The sequence below is a fragment of the Pholcus phalangioides genome, unplaced genomic scaffold (assembly GCF_987345545.1).
Source record: "Pholcus phalangioides strain wild (caught in Gottingen) unplaced genomic scaffold, Ppha-v1.0 ptg000012l_1, whole genome shotgun sequence".
Classification (NCBI taxonomy): domain Eukaryota; kingdom Metazoa; phylum Arthropoda; class Arachnida; order Araneae; family Pholcidae; genus Pholcus; species Pholcus phalangioides.
In genome coordinates, this window is record NW_028301605.1 from 22,519,137 (window position 1) to 22,533,963 (window position 14,827).

General features: G+C 36.1%; 1 protein-coding gene across 1 annotated transcript; it reads left to right on the forward strand.

Annotated features, from left to right (window-relative positions):
• The first annotated feature begins 4,806 nt into the window (after positions 1 to 4,806).
• On the forward strand, positions 4,807 to 6,491 carry LOC149079868 (uncharacterized). The gene is made up of 2 exons (XM_089239938.1): positions 4,807 to 6,375; positions 6,459 to 6,491. Exons 1-2 carry the CDS (start codon positions 4,807 to 4,809, stop codon positions 6,489 to 6,491), a joined length of 1,602 nt encoding a protein of 533 aa, XP_089096064.1.
• The last annotated feature ends 8,336 nt before the right edge of the window (positions 6,492 to 14,827 follow it).

The following is a 14,827-nucleotide window of genomic DNA, read 5'->3' on the forward strand; positions in this document are numbered from 1 at the left end:
ACATTAAAAGAATTTTCAAACATGAAGTGATCCATTGAGTTAACCAAAAAATAATTAAATTGCAAATGTTAGTTTTTGTTAAAATGTAAAAAATATTTATTGATTAATATGGGAATAGTGTTAATTACATTAATAAACATTTTATTTTGATTAATTATTAGAAGTTTGAATGATTTTTCAGAAATTTTATTGTTTTTAATGTTAATACTATTTAAAACAAAAAACCGGTTTAAACAAAAAAAAACAGGTTTTTGGTTTTTTTCAAAAAAACGGTTTTTTTGCCATGACTGCCTATTGTTTCCATTCTGTGAGCAAATTTCCCAAGTGTTGGATGATGTCATCAATTTTACATTTTTAAGTTCTTTTTTCCCCCTTTACTTAATAAAATTCCATTTCTTCAGGAATATTCATGTCAATTTTCAAGTCATTCTGACAATCATTCTTTTTTTACAGTGTTTTGAAATCAGAACCTTAATTATGATCACTCTGTATATCGTAAATCAATACTAATTAATCTGCATTATTTATGCTTCATTAAATGCATTGTATTCACCTAATTTTTATTATAGTTTTTGCAAAATAGCTTCCTAATTAAGCATACTGAAAGTAACTAGAGAAAAACCTTTATATACTATATGATTAATAATAACATTGAAAGAATTTTCAAACACACAGTAATCCATTGAGTTAAGCAAAAATAATTAAATTGCAAAAGTTGGTTTTTGTTAAAATGTAAGAAATATTTATTGATTAATTAGTATGGGAATGGTGTTAATTACATTAATAACCATTTTATTTTAGTTAATTATTAGAAGTTTGAATGATTTTTCAGAAATTTCATTGTTTTTAATGTTAATACTATTTAAAACAAAAAAACCGGTTTAAACCAAAAAAACCTGGTTTAAACCAAAAAAACCCGGTTTTTTGGCTTTTTTCAAAAAAACCGGTTTTTTTACCAACCCTGCATGTAGCACAATGTTTCAAAAATACCATATTATACGTTTTTAAAATAAACGAATCTTCGTTTTGAGGTAGACCGTACGAGCCCGTACGTTATTCATTTTTTTATTTAGTTTCTGTGGTGGGGTACATTTGACATGAGCTTTTATTGCTTTCAAATGGGAAACTTTTGCAACTAACTTCCCAGTTGAGTCTAATTTTTTGATTTTTTTTTTCTTCAAAAGAAAGAAAAGAATAAGAAACTTTTAGGTGGTGTTTCACCACCTGATTTGGGAATTTTCCAAAAAAATCTCATATGTATGTTAGCTGACAAGCTTTTCATGATTTTATAATAAGGTTACCCAGAAATTTTGATTAATATATATGTTTCGGCATAGGCACACGCAGAATTTTCCCGGGGGGGGGGTTACGTTTTTTACAGTAAAATAACACTATAATCTTGGCTCAACCCTTGCGTACACCAATGTGTTTCGGCCAGTTTCCGGTCGGCCTAGTTGACCCGGCAAATATCCGAATTTCAAAATTTTTTCTGCCCCTATACATCGATCCCTGTGTATGGGATATCTGTATTCCTGGATATCAATATTTAAAGATATCGATATTCCGATTCCGCTAATCGTTAAAGTTGCTGTAGCTAATCATAACTAAATAGTCATAATTATCACAAAACAATTCACCAACGTGGAGATGACCCCGCATCATAGGAATCAATATATAGGGGCTGGGTAAACTGGCAAATTTCGGACTTCGGTAGTAATATATATAATATATTTAAAAAATAAATATCATTGTAGAGTGATAATCGTTATATCGAGACATAGCAGAGTATTGACATTTCCAAACAAGACTTGAAAAAAATATCGTAGGTGGATTTATCATATTATCGAGTATCATTGTAGCAAGGTTTCACAATATATAAAAAATATCATATGTGATTAAAATATGTAAAAAGAATATAACTGTTGTGTGAAACTAACAAACAGTTGAAATATTATTCAAGTCACAAGTTAAATCTATATACATATAACTTGGAATAAATTCCTAAAAAATGAAATTCTGAAAAAAATTCAATTTTATCTTCCAGCCAATAAACTTTTTTTTTTTGGGTTTTGACGGATTGCATACATTAATTTAAGTGTTTATATACAGTGAAATCTCAATACAACGATATAAATACCTCTACAACTATTTTTTTTCAAGTCTTATTAGCAATGCCGATAGCCTAATATTAAACTGCTGCCTCTCAATATAACGATAATCCCTCTACAAAGACATTTTTGTGGTCCGCAGAGTATCGTCATATCAAGATTTCACTGAATTTAAAATAAAATGTAAAAAAAATTTCAGAAGAACTTTGACGTGCAGCTTCGCTTTTTGCATATTGTGAATTATAAGCGGGGAAAAAAAACAGTTTCTCCTCTATACCCCTCCCTAATCCCATTCTAACAATCTTGCATTTTTAATTCCAAGATACCAGTAAAAAAAATTCACACTTTGTTCTATATATAAGGCAGCCATTGTGATGGTCTAGGGCCAATTCATTGTAACTTTTCGACCAAGTGCTTCATTCACTTGAATGAGTGAGGATTAGGAGGCATTGAAGGTGTCAGTCAAAATACAACAATTAAAGGGGGAAGGAATAGATCCTCCATATGACCCATATGTTCGTCAACACCACTCAAGGATTGAAAACTGTTTGACCCATATATGCGTCATTACCACTTGACTGGTTAAGAAACTCCAGTAACTAATCCTTAGTCAAACTTAGTTTATTCTTACTTTTGCACTATGATATGGTATATTTACTAGTGTTTACAATGCAATGGTTTCCAATTGAAGCTGTATTTAAACGTGCAAAACGAATGCTTTGGGTATCAAGTCCTGTCAGCTCTGCTTTGGTTGAAAATACTCTTTAAAATTCTGTGAGTTTATACACCCTGAGCTAAGAATTATTTGTAGGTGAAAATAAATGAGTTTAATTAGTGTATTAACAGATGTGAGAATTGTGAGATGTGAACTGCGTGAGAATTTTTATATGAAATAAAATTTTGCGCAGATCAGAAAATTTAAAATATCAAAATTTGATTGTTTTTCTCAGTAATTATATATAATTCCGAATATATAAAACCCTTTAATCTACATAAAAGTAAGTGTTTTGTTATTTAACGTAGCTATCAGGTTAAAAAAATATTTGACAACATTGACAATAAGTTTTTGACTGTTTTAATACTGATTTAGTTTCTGAAGTTAAAAACCTAACCCTGATGCCTTATCATACATACTTTGAATAAGCAGCTCTAGTCCGCTTAGCAAATTGAACACAGGTAATGAGTAGCTTAGATAAATAAACCATAAAATTATATTTTATATGTTCTAGACCAGTGATTCCCAACGTGGGTGTTAACATCCCCTTGGGGGCGATGGAAGGTTCCAGGGGGGCAGTAGAAGCTACGTGTATGGATTGTATGGGCTAGATTGCATTGGGGGCGATGGGAGAAAAAAAATTTCTGAAGAAGGGGGCGATGGGACAAAAAAGGTTGGGAAACTATGGTCTAGAACATATGGTCTAGAGTTTCTAAATATCCTACAGCTTCTTTTAATGTGAGATATCTTTTTGATATGGTTACACTCAGCTGAACACAACAAGACTATCTAAGATTGTCGAACTTGGTTTGATTAGTCTGCAGTTTGCTAAAATATACATTTCTAAGAATGCAAGAATAAAAAAGTACTCATCTAATATTATAAACAACCCGTCCCAGAAACCACATTCCTCTGTGTCATATTACCCAGAATTAGCCCCTATACACATGTGAAACGATGACAACACCCTGCGGTTCGACTGGGAAAATCGAAGCAGTGCACTGCTCATTAGATATCCCTAGAATTCTGCTCTCTTGAAAGGCAAATGTTCCATAAATGGAACATGCATTTTTGAACACGCGTAATGTTTAACAATACAAAGAAACTAATTGATTTACTTTGATTGATATATTAAGTGGTAGGAACACACAAAATAATTTTCAATTTACTTCAAAATTAAAATTTTGGCAAATTTTAATCAAAATGGGAGAAAAATACCCGCGAAAAATGTCAAATTTCAAAATTCTGCCAAAAAATTTTATATCAACCTGAAGTTTCCTAATTTCGAAAAATACTTCGAACTCTCCTCTATACACAGTAAAAAACTTGAAATGTTTGAATCGATATTTTATCTGATATTTTTGTAAATAATACATTGGCCTTTAAACGGTTAAGGGCTTTCAAATCCATAAACTATGTAAATTTTCATCTAAAGATGAGATGAAGTATGTAAGGATTACATATTGAATTTTTAATCTTACGTTATCATGTCTAATTATATATCAAAGGGATGTATGTGTTTTCATGTCTAATTATGTATCAAAGGGATGTATGTGTTGTCATGTCTAATTATGTATCAAAGGGATGTATGTGTTGTCATGTCTAATTATGTATCAAAGGGATGTGTGGTGTCCTTATAAGAAATGACTAAAAGAACTAAACTGATAAGAACATACAACGCCACCTAGTGTTGTGTAAGGGGAACTAGGGAGTTCCACCTCGGACATCAAGTAGACAAGATGTCTAAATGTTCTGCTCTTTCCGCTTTATAAATTCTTCCTATCTATATGTATGTAATCTATCTAAGTCTAACGTAATAATAAATACTCATCAAAATAAATACCCATGTGTTATCCACTCGGCTCACAAAAGTGTTAAAGAAAACACAACAAGTGGCGACGAGGCCCATCTTAAAAGTTGGATAGAGTATTTACTCGAAGACTGCAAAAGGTAGGAGAAAAAGTTTTTCATACATCTCTGACGATGGAAAATTTAGTTGAAGAGTTAATAAGACAGAATCAAGCTCTAATGGAAGCTCTCAAAGAGCAACGAGGCTCAACGTCAACAAACCAAAAAGTGACGGTTTCGTTTGATAAATACGATGAAGCTTCAGAGACTTTCGATTCGTTTATAGAACGTTTGGAGGCGTTTTTAGACATTCAAAATGTCCCAGAAGAAAAACGTGCTAAAGTCTTAATTTCGAGCATTTCTGCAAAGCTCTACAACTTGTTAAAAAATTTATTGTCTCCGGACAATCCAGCGGAGAAAGAATTCGCCATTTTAAAGAATGTTTTGAAGAACCATTTGAATCCTAAAGCATTGATTATACCGAGTAGGCACATGTTTATAAACAGAAAGCAGAACGAAGGCGAAAGCATCAGTTCGTATATAGCCGAATTGCGACATCTCGCAATCGCGTGCGATTATAAACAAGAGATGTTGAACACCATGCTTCGGGATGTTTTCGTTAGTGGGCTCCGAGATAGAGCGATCCTCGATCGTTTATTTGAGGAAGACGACATCGAGCTAGACAAAACAATAAAGATCGCGCTGGCGATGGAGAAAGCTGTTCAGGGGGCGAATGAGATTATCGGGAAGCCGGCAGAATTGAAGGTAGTGAAAGCGGGGAAGAGGAAAACGAAACTGCCCACGCAAAACAGAAACTACTCTGCCGCCGCTGTCAAATATCCGCCGTGTATACGATGCACAGGGACAAATCACGATAAAGACTCCTGCAGATTTATTGCTAGCAAATGTCGCTTCTGTAAAAAAATCGGGCATATAGAAAAAGCCTGCTACGCGGCAAAGAAGACTCAATCGGCACCTAACAAACAGAAACAGATTTCAGTTCAGGAAAACGAAAACGACGTTTCCATGTTTGGGTTAGAGTGGGCATTGAGTGAAGAGCCGAAAAAGCCTCCGATGATGGTTACTGTCAACATAGACAATAAACCAGTGAGTATGGAAGTTGATACGGGTGGAACAGTATCAGTAATGAGCTTACAGAGATTCAGAAAAATCTCGAAGAAAAAAGTTCAACCTACGAATTTAGTATTCCGGACATACAATGGAGAAAAAATTGTCCCAGCGGGATATGTCACTGTGAAAGTGGAGTACGGAAAACAAAAGTTGCACTTGAACTTATATTTGGTGAGGGAAAATTTAGACACGATTTTTGGCCGTGAATGGCTATACAAAATCAATCTAGACTGGAACTCTCTTAAGGCTGTGAGGACCGCTAATGACATGGATCTCAAAAAATTGTTGGATGATTATAAAGAAATTTTCGACAACAAATTGGGTGAGATAAATAACCATGAAGTGGAACTAAAGCTAAAACCAAATGTTACCCCAGAGTTTCGTAGAGCGAGAACTGTGCCCTTCGCATTAAAAGACCGGGTTGAAAAAGAAATAGACCGGCTTGAAAGAGAAGGCATTATCGAGCGAGTTGAAACTTCAGATTGGGCTACACCAGTTGTTCCCGTGGTGAAACCAGACGGATCCATAAGGTTATGTGCAGATTATTCTGTCACATTAAATCCTAAGCTAGAGGTGCCTCAGCATCCCTTACCAACGTTTGAAGAAATATTCTCATGTTTAAATGGGGGTAAACGATTTTCAAAATTGGATTTCAGTCATGCATATTTGCAAATGAAAGTGCACCCTGACAGTCAACGACTCCTAACCATAAACACTCATAAGGGGTTATACGCCTGTAAAAGATTGATGTACGGCCTAAATGCAGCTCCAGCAATATGGCAGAGGTACATTGATGGGCTATTCCAAGGAATAGATGGTGTAAAAGTTTTTATGGATGACGCCAGAGTGATCGGAACAAATGACGAGTCGCATCTCAGGGCTTTGGAAAAATTTTTCAAAAAATGTCAGGAGCATGGGCTGAAGTTAAATTTGAAAAAGAGCACATTTTTTCAAAAAGAAATAAATTTCTTAGGTCACAAAATTGATGAAAATGGCCTAAGTGAAACAAATGAGAAAACTGAAGCAATTTTGAAAGTTCCCGCACCGAAAAACGTTCAGGAAATAAAAAGTTTTCTGGGCATGGTAAATTTCTACGGGAAATTTTGTCCAAATCTGGCAACTATTGCCTATCCTCTCAATGAGCTGACAAAAAAGGACGTTCCGTGGCGTTGGTCTAAAAAGTGTGAGACTGCATTCAAGAAGATCAAAAAGGAAATTTGCTCAAGGCGAATCTTGATGCACTATGATCCTACACTACCTCTTACTCTTGCTTCGGATGCTTCTCCAGTGGGAATAGGAACAGTTCTATCACATGTCTTACCTGATGGAACAGAAAGACCAATTGCCTTCGCTTCTCGAACGCTGACAAAAACGGAACAGAGATACTCCCAGATTGACAAAGAAGCTTTGGCAATTATCTGGGCAGTAAAGAAATTTATGCTTTACTTGAAAGGCAGAAGATTTACTCTCATAACAGATCACAAGCCTTTGGTAGCGATATTCAGCTCGAAGAAAGGTCTACCAGTGTTGACGGCTACTCGACTTCTGCATTATGCCTTGATCTTACAAGCATATCAATTCGATATCATTTATCGTAACACACAGAACCATGGAAATGCAGATTGTCTTTCCCGATTACCTTTAAGGTCGGAAGACTTAGTTGTCAAGGATGACGTAGAACTCTTCCAGTTGAATCAAATCGAAACACTACCAGTGAAAGCTCAACATTTAGCAAAAGAGACACAAAATGATGAAGAGTTGGGTCCATTGCTGAGGAAATTGAAATTCGGTGAACCTTTAGGAGGGAAGGAAGCCGAGTACACCTTGCAGGACGGATGTATAATGCATGGCCAAAGAGTTTTTATTCCGAAGAAATTTAGAAATCAAATTCTTGATGAACTCCATCAAGGCCATCTGGGCATTGTTAAAATGAAAGCAATTGCTCGATCCTACGTCTACTGGAGGGACATTGATAGCGACATAGAAAAAGCTGCTAAAAACTGTCCAGATTGCTCCAGATTCAAGTCCGATCCGGTGAAAGCAAGGGTACACCATTGGGAATACCCGAGTGCTCCGTGGGAGAGAATTCACGTAGATTTCGCAGGTCCCATATTCGAGCATATGTTTTTGATCGTAGTCGATGCTCATTCTAAATGGATGGAAGTATACCCGATGAAATCAACAAACACGTTCAAGACAGTTGAATGCCTACGGGACTGTTTCTCTCGATTTGGACTGCCTTTAGTGTTAGTGAGTGACAATGGTCCTCAGTTCACATCACACGAGTTTGAAATATTCATGAGGAATAATGGAATAAAGCACAAAACGTGTGCTCCCTTCAAACCATCAAGCAACGGGCAGGCAGAGAGATACGTTCACACCTTAAAACAATCCCTTCGGGCGATGCAAAGATTTCCCGGAAACATCTACCAAAAAGTGAGCACGTTTCTGTTGAATTACAGAAAAGCGCCAAATGCGACTACCATGCAAAGCCCAGGAATGTTATTCCTAAAAAGAGAAATCCGAACTAGGATAGACCTAGTCTTGCCAAATATCAAGAACAGGGTTCAAGAAAGGATCAGAAATGAGGTCACAGACTTCTATGACCGAACTTTCGAGCCAGGAGATCGTGTGGCTGTGCAAGATTACAGATCCGCCAATAACAAGTGGAAGTTCGGAACTGTTCTCAACAAAGACGGAGTTCTACACTACACTGTAGATGTAAATGGAACTCTCTTCCGACGTCACATCGACCAGATGAGAGCAGCTGGCAATCAAGTTCAGCCAACCTTGGTGGTACCCAGAGTTCCAGGCAAACTTTCATCAACTCCTGTCGCTGCTGACTCCGAAGTACAGATTGCTCCAGAAGAACAGACAACTCCGACAGAGATCAGTAGCGATCTACCAACACCAGCTAAGGCACCAGCGACGTCCAGCAAGCCACCAGCGATGTCCAGTACTCCCGTTCCTTTGCGACGTTCTCAACGAACCAGGAAAGCTCCTGTCCGGTTGGATCTTTAAATTAGCGGGGAGGAATGTGGTGTCCTTATAAGAAATGACTAAAAGAACTAAACTGATAAGAACATACAACGCCACCTAGTGTTGTGTAAGGGGAACTAGGGAGTTCCACCTCGGACATCAAGTAGACAAGATGTCTAAATGTTCTGCTCTTTCCGCTTTATAAATTCTTCCTATCTATATGTATGTAATCTATCTAAGTCTAACGTAATAATAAATACTCATCAAAATAAATACCCATGTGTTATCCACTCGGCTCACAAAAGTGTTAAAGAAAACACAACAGGATGTATGTGTTGTCATGTCTAATTATGTATCAAAGGGATGTATGTGTTGTCATGTCTAATTATGTATGAAAGGGATGGATAGATATGTATGCTGTCCTCGTCTTGTGTTATCTGTTTTTTGTGTTGTCATTTGCAATGTTGTGCAAAAGGGGTGAGTATTTGTGTATTATCTATCCTCTTTTGTGGTATTTATGTGCATAGTTTTTTTTTTTGTCATGCCTCACAATTGTTTCATTTTTTTTTCCTTTTGTCAAATACCATTCAGCTGCTGATGGATACTTTCAGTAAAGAAGTCCTAACCTTTTAGTCCTAAGAACTGAAGATATTTAATGTTTGGAGAGTAAAGGCGCATCATTTTATACTTTCCATGACTTTGAATCACCAAGTCTCTCAATGATTTGGGTATGTGAAACGACTGGGGTGAGTGCCATTCTTGAGACATTCAAGCTGATTATCATTTTTATGTTTTGTAACGACTTACCACTTAGGTTTTTTCGTCTTTTTCTAGTTTTAGACTTTTGGAATTCTTGATTTTCTTTCCCATAATCAAGTTAGTGTCCCTCTAACTTTTTTTTTTTTTTTTGTCAGATCTAGTGTTGTGTGTGTTGTCCTTGTCTTGTGTTATGTGTTTTTTGTGTTGTCATGTCTAGTGTTGTGTGAAAGGGATGAATGTGTGTGTTGTCCTTGTCTTGTGTTATGTGTTTTTTGTGTTGTCATGTCTAGTGTTGTGTGAAAGGGATGAATGTGTGTGTTGTCCTTGTCTTGTGTTATGTGTTTTTTTGTGTTGTCATGTCTAGTGTTGTGTGAAAGGGATGAATGTGTGTGTTGTCCTTGTCTTGTGTTATGTGTTTTTTTGTGTTGTCATGTCTAGTGTTGTGTGAAAGGGATGAATGTGTGTGTTGTCCTTGTCTTGTGTTATGTGTTTTTTTGTGTTGTCATGTCTAGTGTTGTGTGAAAGGGATGAATGTGTGTGTTGTCCTTGTCTTGTGTTATGTGTTTTTTTGTGTTGTCATGTCTAGTGTTGTGTGAAAGGGATGAATGTGTGTGTTGTCCTTGTCTTGTGTTATGTGTTTTTTTGTGTTGTCATGTCTAGTGTTGTGTGAAAGGGATGAATGTGTGTGTTGTCCTTGTCTTGTGTTATGTGTTTTTTGTGTTGTCATGTCTAGTGTTGTGTGAAAGGGATGAATGTGTGTATTGTCCTTGTCTTGTGTTATGTGTTTTTTTGTGTTGTCATGTCTAGTGTTGTGTGAAAGGGATGAATGTGTGTGTTGTCCTTGTCTTGTGTTATGTGTTTTTTTGTGTTGTCATGTCTAGTGTTGTGTGAAAGGGATGAATGTGTGTGTTGTCCTTGTCTTGTGTTATGTGTTTTTTTGTGTTGTCATGTCTAGTGTTGTGTGAAAGGGATGAATGTGTGTGTTGTCCTTGTCTTGTGTTATGTGTTTTTTTGTGTTGTCATGTCTAGTGTTGTGTGAAAGGGATGAATGTGTGTGTTGTCCTTCTCTTGTGTTATGTGTTTTTTTTTGTGTTGTCATGTCTAGTGTTGTGTGAAAGGGATGAATGTGTGTGTTGTCCTTGTCTTGTGTTATGTGTTTTTTTGTGTTGTCATGTCTAGTGTTGTGTGAAAGGGATGAATGTGTGTGTTGTCCTTGTCTTGTGTTATGTGTTTTTTTGTGTTGTCATGTCTAGTGTTGTGTGAAAGGGATGAATGTGTGTGTTGTCCTTGTCTTGTGTTATGTGTTTTTTTGTGTTGTCATGTCTAGTGTTGTGTGAAAGGGATGAATGTGTGTGTTGTCCTTGTCTTGTGTTATGTGTTTTTTTTGTGTTGTCATGTCTAGTGTTGTGTGAAAGGGATGAATGTGTGTGTTGTCCTTGTCTTGTGTTATGTGTTTTTTTGTGTTGTCATGTCTAGTGTTGTGTGAAAGGGATGAATGTGTGTGTTGTCCTCTGTCTTGTGTTATGTGTTTTTTTTGTGTTGTCATGTCTAGTGTTGTGTGAAAGGGATGAATGTGTGCATTGTCTACTTTTGCGAAATTTTGTGCATGCATTTTTGTTTTTTTTCATTTCTCATGTTTCATTTTTCCTTTTGGTAAATACTATTGAGCTGCTGATAGAAACTTATGGAAAAGAAGTCTTAATCTGTTAGTTCTGAGGATTGAGGATACTTAATGTTTGGAAAGTGGAAGCACAACATTTTACTTTCATGACTGTGTATCACCATGTTTCTCAATGATTCGGGTATTTGAAATGGTTGGGGTAAGTATTAATTTTAGCTGATTATCATCTTTATGTTTTGTAATGACTTTGAGAATTTTTTTTCATCTTTTGCCAGTTTTCAGAGCTCCCACTCGTCCTACTTTTCCTACTTGTAAAATGTCCTACTTTTGTCCTACTTTCTCGGTTTTGTCCTACTTTTCCTACTTTTTTTACCAAATCCTATCGACAAAATTTGTGTAATTGATTTTAATTGAGCTGGATATCATTGATATATTGCCAAATATTACAAATGTTGAAGAATGCAATTAATGATTCTGCCAAAGCAGAAATTTTATCATTTTTAAGGTTATTTGGGGGGGGGGGGTGTATGTGGACCATTTGGTTGATTAATTTTTCATTTGCTTAGTTTGAGGGTTCAACACGTATAGTAGTCATTAAAAACTTTTGTCTGGATGGGAAAAATAATTTTCTATTTATTACTTCATGGTCTTGGACAGTAACTAACATTCATCATTCAAAATTACGGTGCAAATAGGTGAAACAACAGTTTGCATTTCAAAGCAGTTGGATACATAGGCCTATTCTAGGTTTGGTGATTCTGATGCTACCCAATAGCATTCAGTCGCCTTCTGTATTTTTAAGGCATGAAGAGGCGTAAACAATATTTACAATGCTCAACAAAGAGCTAGAAATTGAAGTTCTTCATTTGTCAAAAATGATTACACTGGCATCGAACAGTAAAATGTGAACAAATCCCTTTAAAAAATGATGGACAATGCAGTGCAACAGGTTCACCTTGCCTTATTTACATCGGATCTTGTAATCTACACATTTTGCACTGTGCTTTTGAAAGTTGTCTCGAAGGAGCGTCATTTTTAAAAAATGTACGTCTTCAAAATATGATGTGCCTTGTCAAAGAGAATTGACAAGCTCTACACTTTGGAAGACTCCAAAAAAAGAATGTAATATATATGATGGGTAGAGACAGCAAAGAATTATCTGTGGTTGCTAGTACACTGTTTTGGCCAAAAATTGGTTTTGTAACCAAGTCATTTATCATTTTGCTTTGGCTTGAGTCAGTCTTATGGGAAACTGAAATAGTGCTATGAAAAAAAAAGTTAATTTAAAATTAATATTTTTTTTAAATTTGAAATTTTTTTTTTTGTAAAATTTTTTTTTTTTTCAGGGGTTTTTCCATTATGGTATGATTATGGGGGTTACCCTCCCCCATCCTACTTTTTAGTCCTGCGTTTTCCTACTTTTTCTAATTTTTTGAGTGGGAGCCCTGAGTTTTAGATGGTTTTGGAATTCTTGATTTTCTTTGTGAAATCAAACCAGTGTTCCTCAATCCACAGTAGCACACCTATATAGAATGGTGTAAAGATTTTGATATCGTTCGACGTAGAAATGGCATACATTTGTTGACGTAGTTAGACATAGAGAAATTTGGATTATTTCTAAAGACACTAATTATTGTATGAGATATTCTCCTGCAGAATGAAATGCTGTAAAAATTAGAGTAAAACTATTTTACAGGAGGGGGGGGGGAAGGATATTTTGGCTTTTATTGAGTGAATACATTTTTCCTATATAGAGTTTGATATCAGACACACAAAAATTTCTGACCTCTTTCTGACATTCCATATTCATTTGATGTTCAGACATCGGTATGTTATCCTAACAATATCGTTGTGCTACTGGGGAAATCTTTTTTATGTAGCGAACACGGTGTGACTTGCAATTCATCAGTATGTTACCAATAAATAGATTGCAATTAATGATTCGACCAAAGCAGAAATTTCATCATTTTTAAGGTTATTTGTGGGCTGTATGTGGATCATAGGTTTATCATTTTTTTATTTGCTTAGTTTGAGTTCAACAAGTAGAGTGGTCATTTAAAACTTCAGTCTGGAGGTGAAAAAATAATTTTATAAAAAATAATTTACTACTTTATTGTCATGGACAGTAACTAGCGTTCATCATTCTGCTGTTGTGGTGGATTGGTAAGATACAGAGTCACAGATGGGAAGAGTTTAGGGTACATGGGTTCAAACCCTCCCCCCCCCCCCCACCACAGCAAAGCTAGAGACTTTTTTAAAAAGAAATACCATGAACATGTTGGGGTAAATCAAGAAGCTATCCATACTTAGAATAAGACAACCACAATATTCTTCATGGGCATTGTATAATATTTTATCATGTGTGTATATATTGTTTATAATTTTTGTGATTGTGTTTTTAATTGGGTTGCTGTATTTTTGAAATGTATGACATCCATATTTGTTATGGGCATCTTTTTTTCAGCCACCTCATTAGGCATTTTGCCTGTTGTGGCGTATTTGTATTTTATGCATGTCTATCAGGAAGCTAGCCTATTCCGTATTTCGAAGAGTAAGCGAGCATTTTACGCATTTCTAATAGTAAACAAAAATTTTACGCATGTTCAGTGGAGAGCTAGCCTCCTACCAGGTGCTGCTCCTACCCATTTGCAAGGGGTAAGCAAGCATTTTATGCATTTCTAAGGGTAAAACACAATCTACAGAACAAGGCCTCTGCATGAAGCTTGTGACGTCAATGAAGGCCATTTCTCCTATTGCCATTGAATGTACTGCAAAAAAAAAGGTAAAGATAATGCATGCATCGGCCTGCTAAATTCAATGGCAATAGGTGAAATAGTTTTCAGTGACGTTACGAGCTTCGTGCGGGGGCATTGTTCTATAGGTGGTGTTGGGTAAACAGGCATTTCATGCATGCCTATCCCGCATTTATAACTAAGCAAGCATTTCACACATTTCTGAGGGGAAGGCGAGCATTTTGCACATGTCTACAGGGCAGTTAGCCTCCCACACATTTCTATTACAAGCAAGCATTTTACGCATTCATAAGGGTAAGAAAGGATTTTACACATTTGTTATGGGCATCTTTTTCTCAGCCACCTCGTTAGGCATTTGTCTGTTGTAGCGTTGTATTTGTATTCAAAATTGTGGTTTACATTTTGTGTATATGTGAAACAACAGTTTGCATAACAAAGCAGTTGGATACCTAGGCCTACTCTGGGTTTTGTGACTCTGATTGCTACCCAGTAACATTCAATTGTCTTCTGTATTTTTAGGGCGTGCAGGGCACAAACAATATTTACAATGCTCAGCAAAGAGAGTAAATGAAAATGTTTCATTTGTCAAAAATGATTACACTGACATTGAACAATAATCCACATTTCTTGTTATCACCACTGGGAACGAATTTGTGATTGAACAGCTACCTTCTGAAAAAAACCAACCCCCTGTCACAGTGTTTCTCAAAGTTTGCGTTGCTGCCCCCTTTGAAATCTCCATGGGAGGGGGGTGCCGCAATGCCCTCCCTAGCATCAATGATGGAGTTGTCTGATCTAATGTATATGCGTATTTATGAATTGTCATCGTCCTGCCTCCTTCCCAGACTTTTATATGTCTATCTCCGCCCCATGGGCGTCACAGTGAGCTGGAGATATTGATTTGTGTGATTAT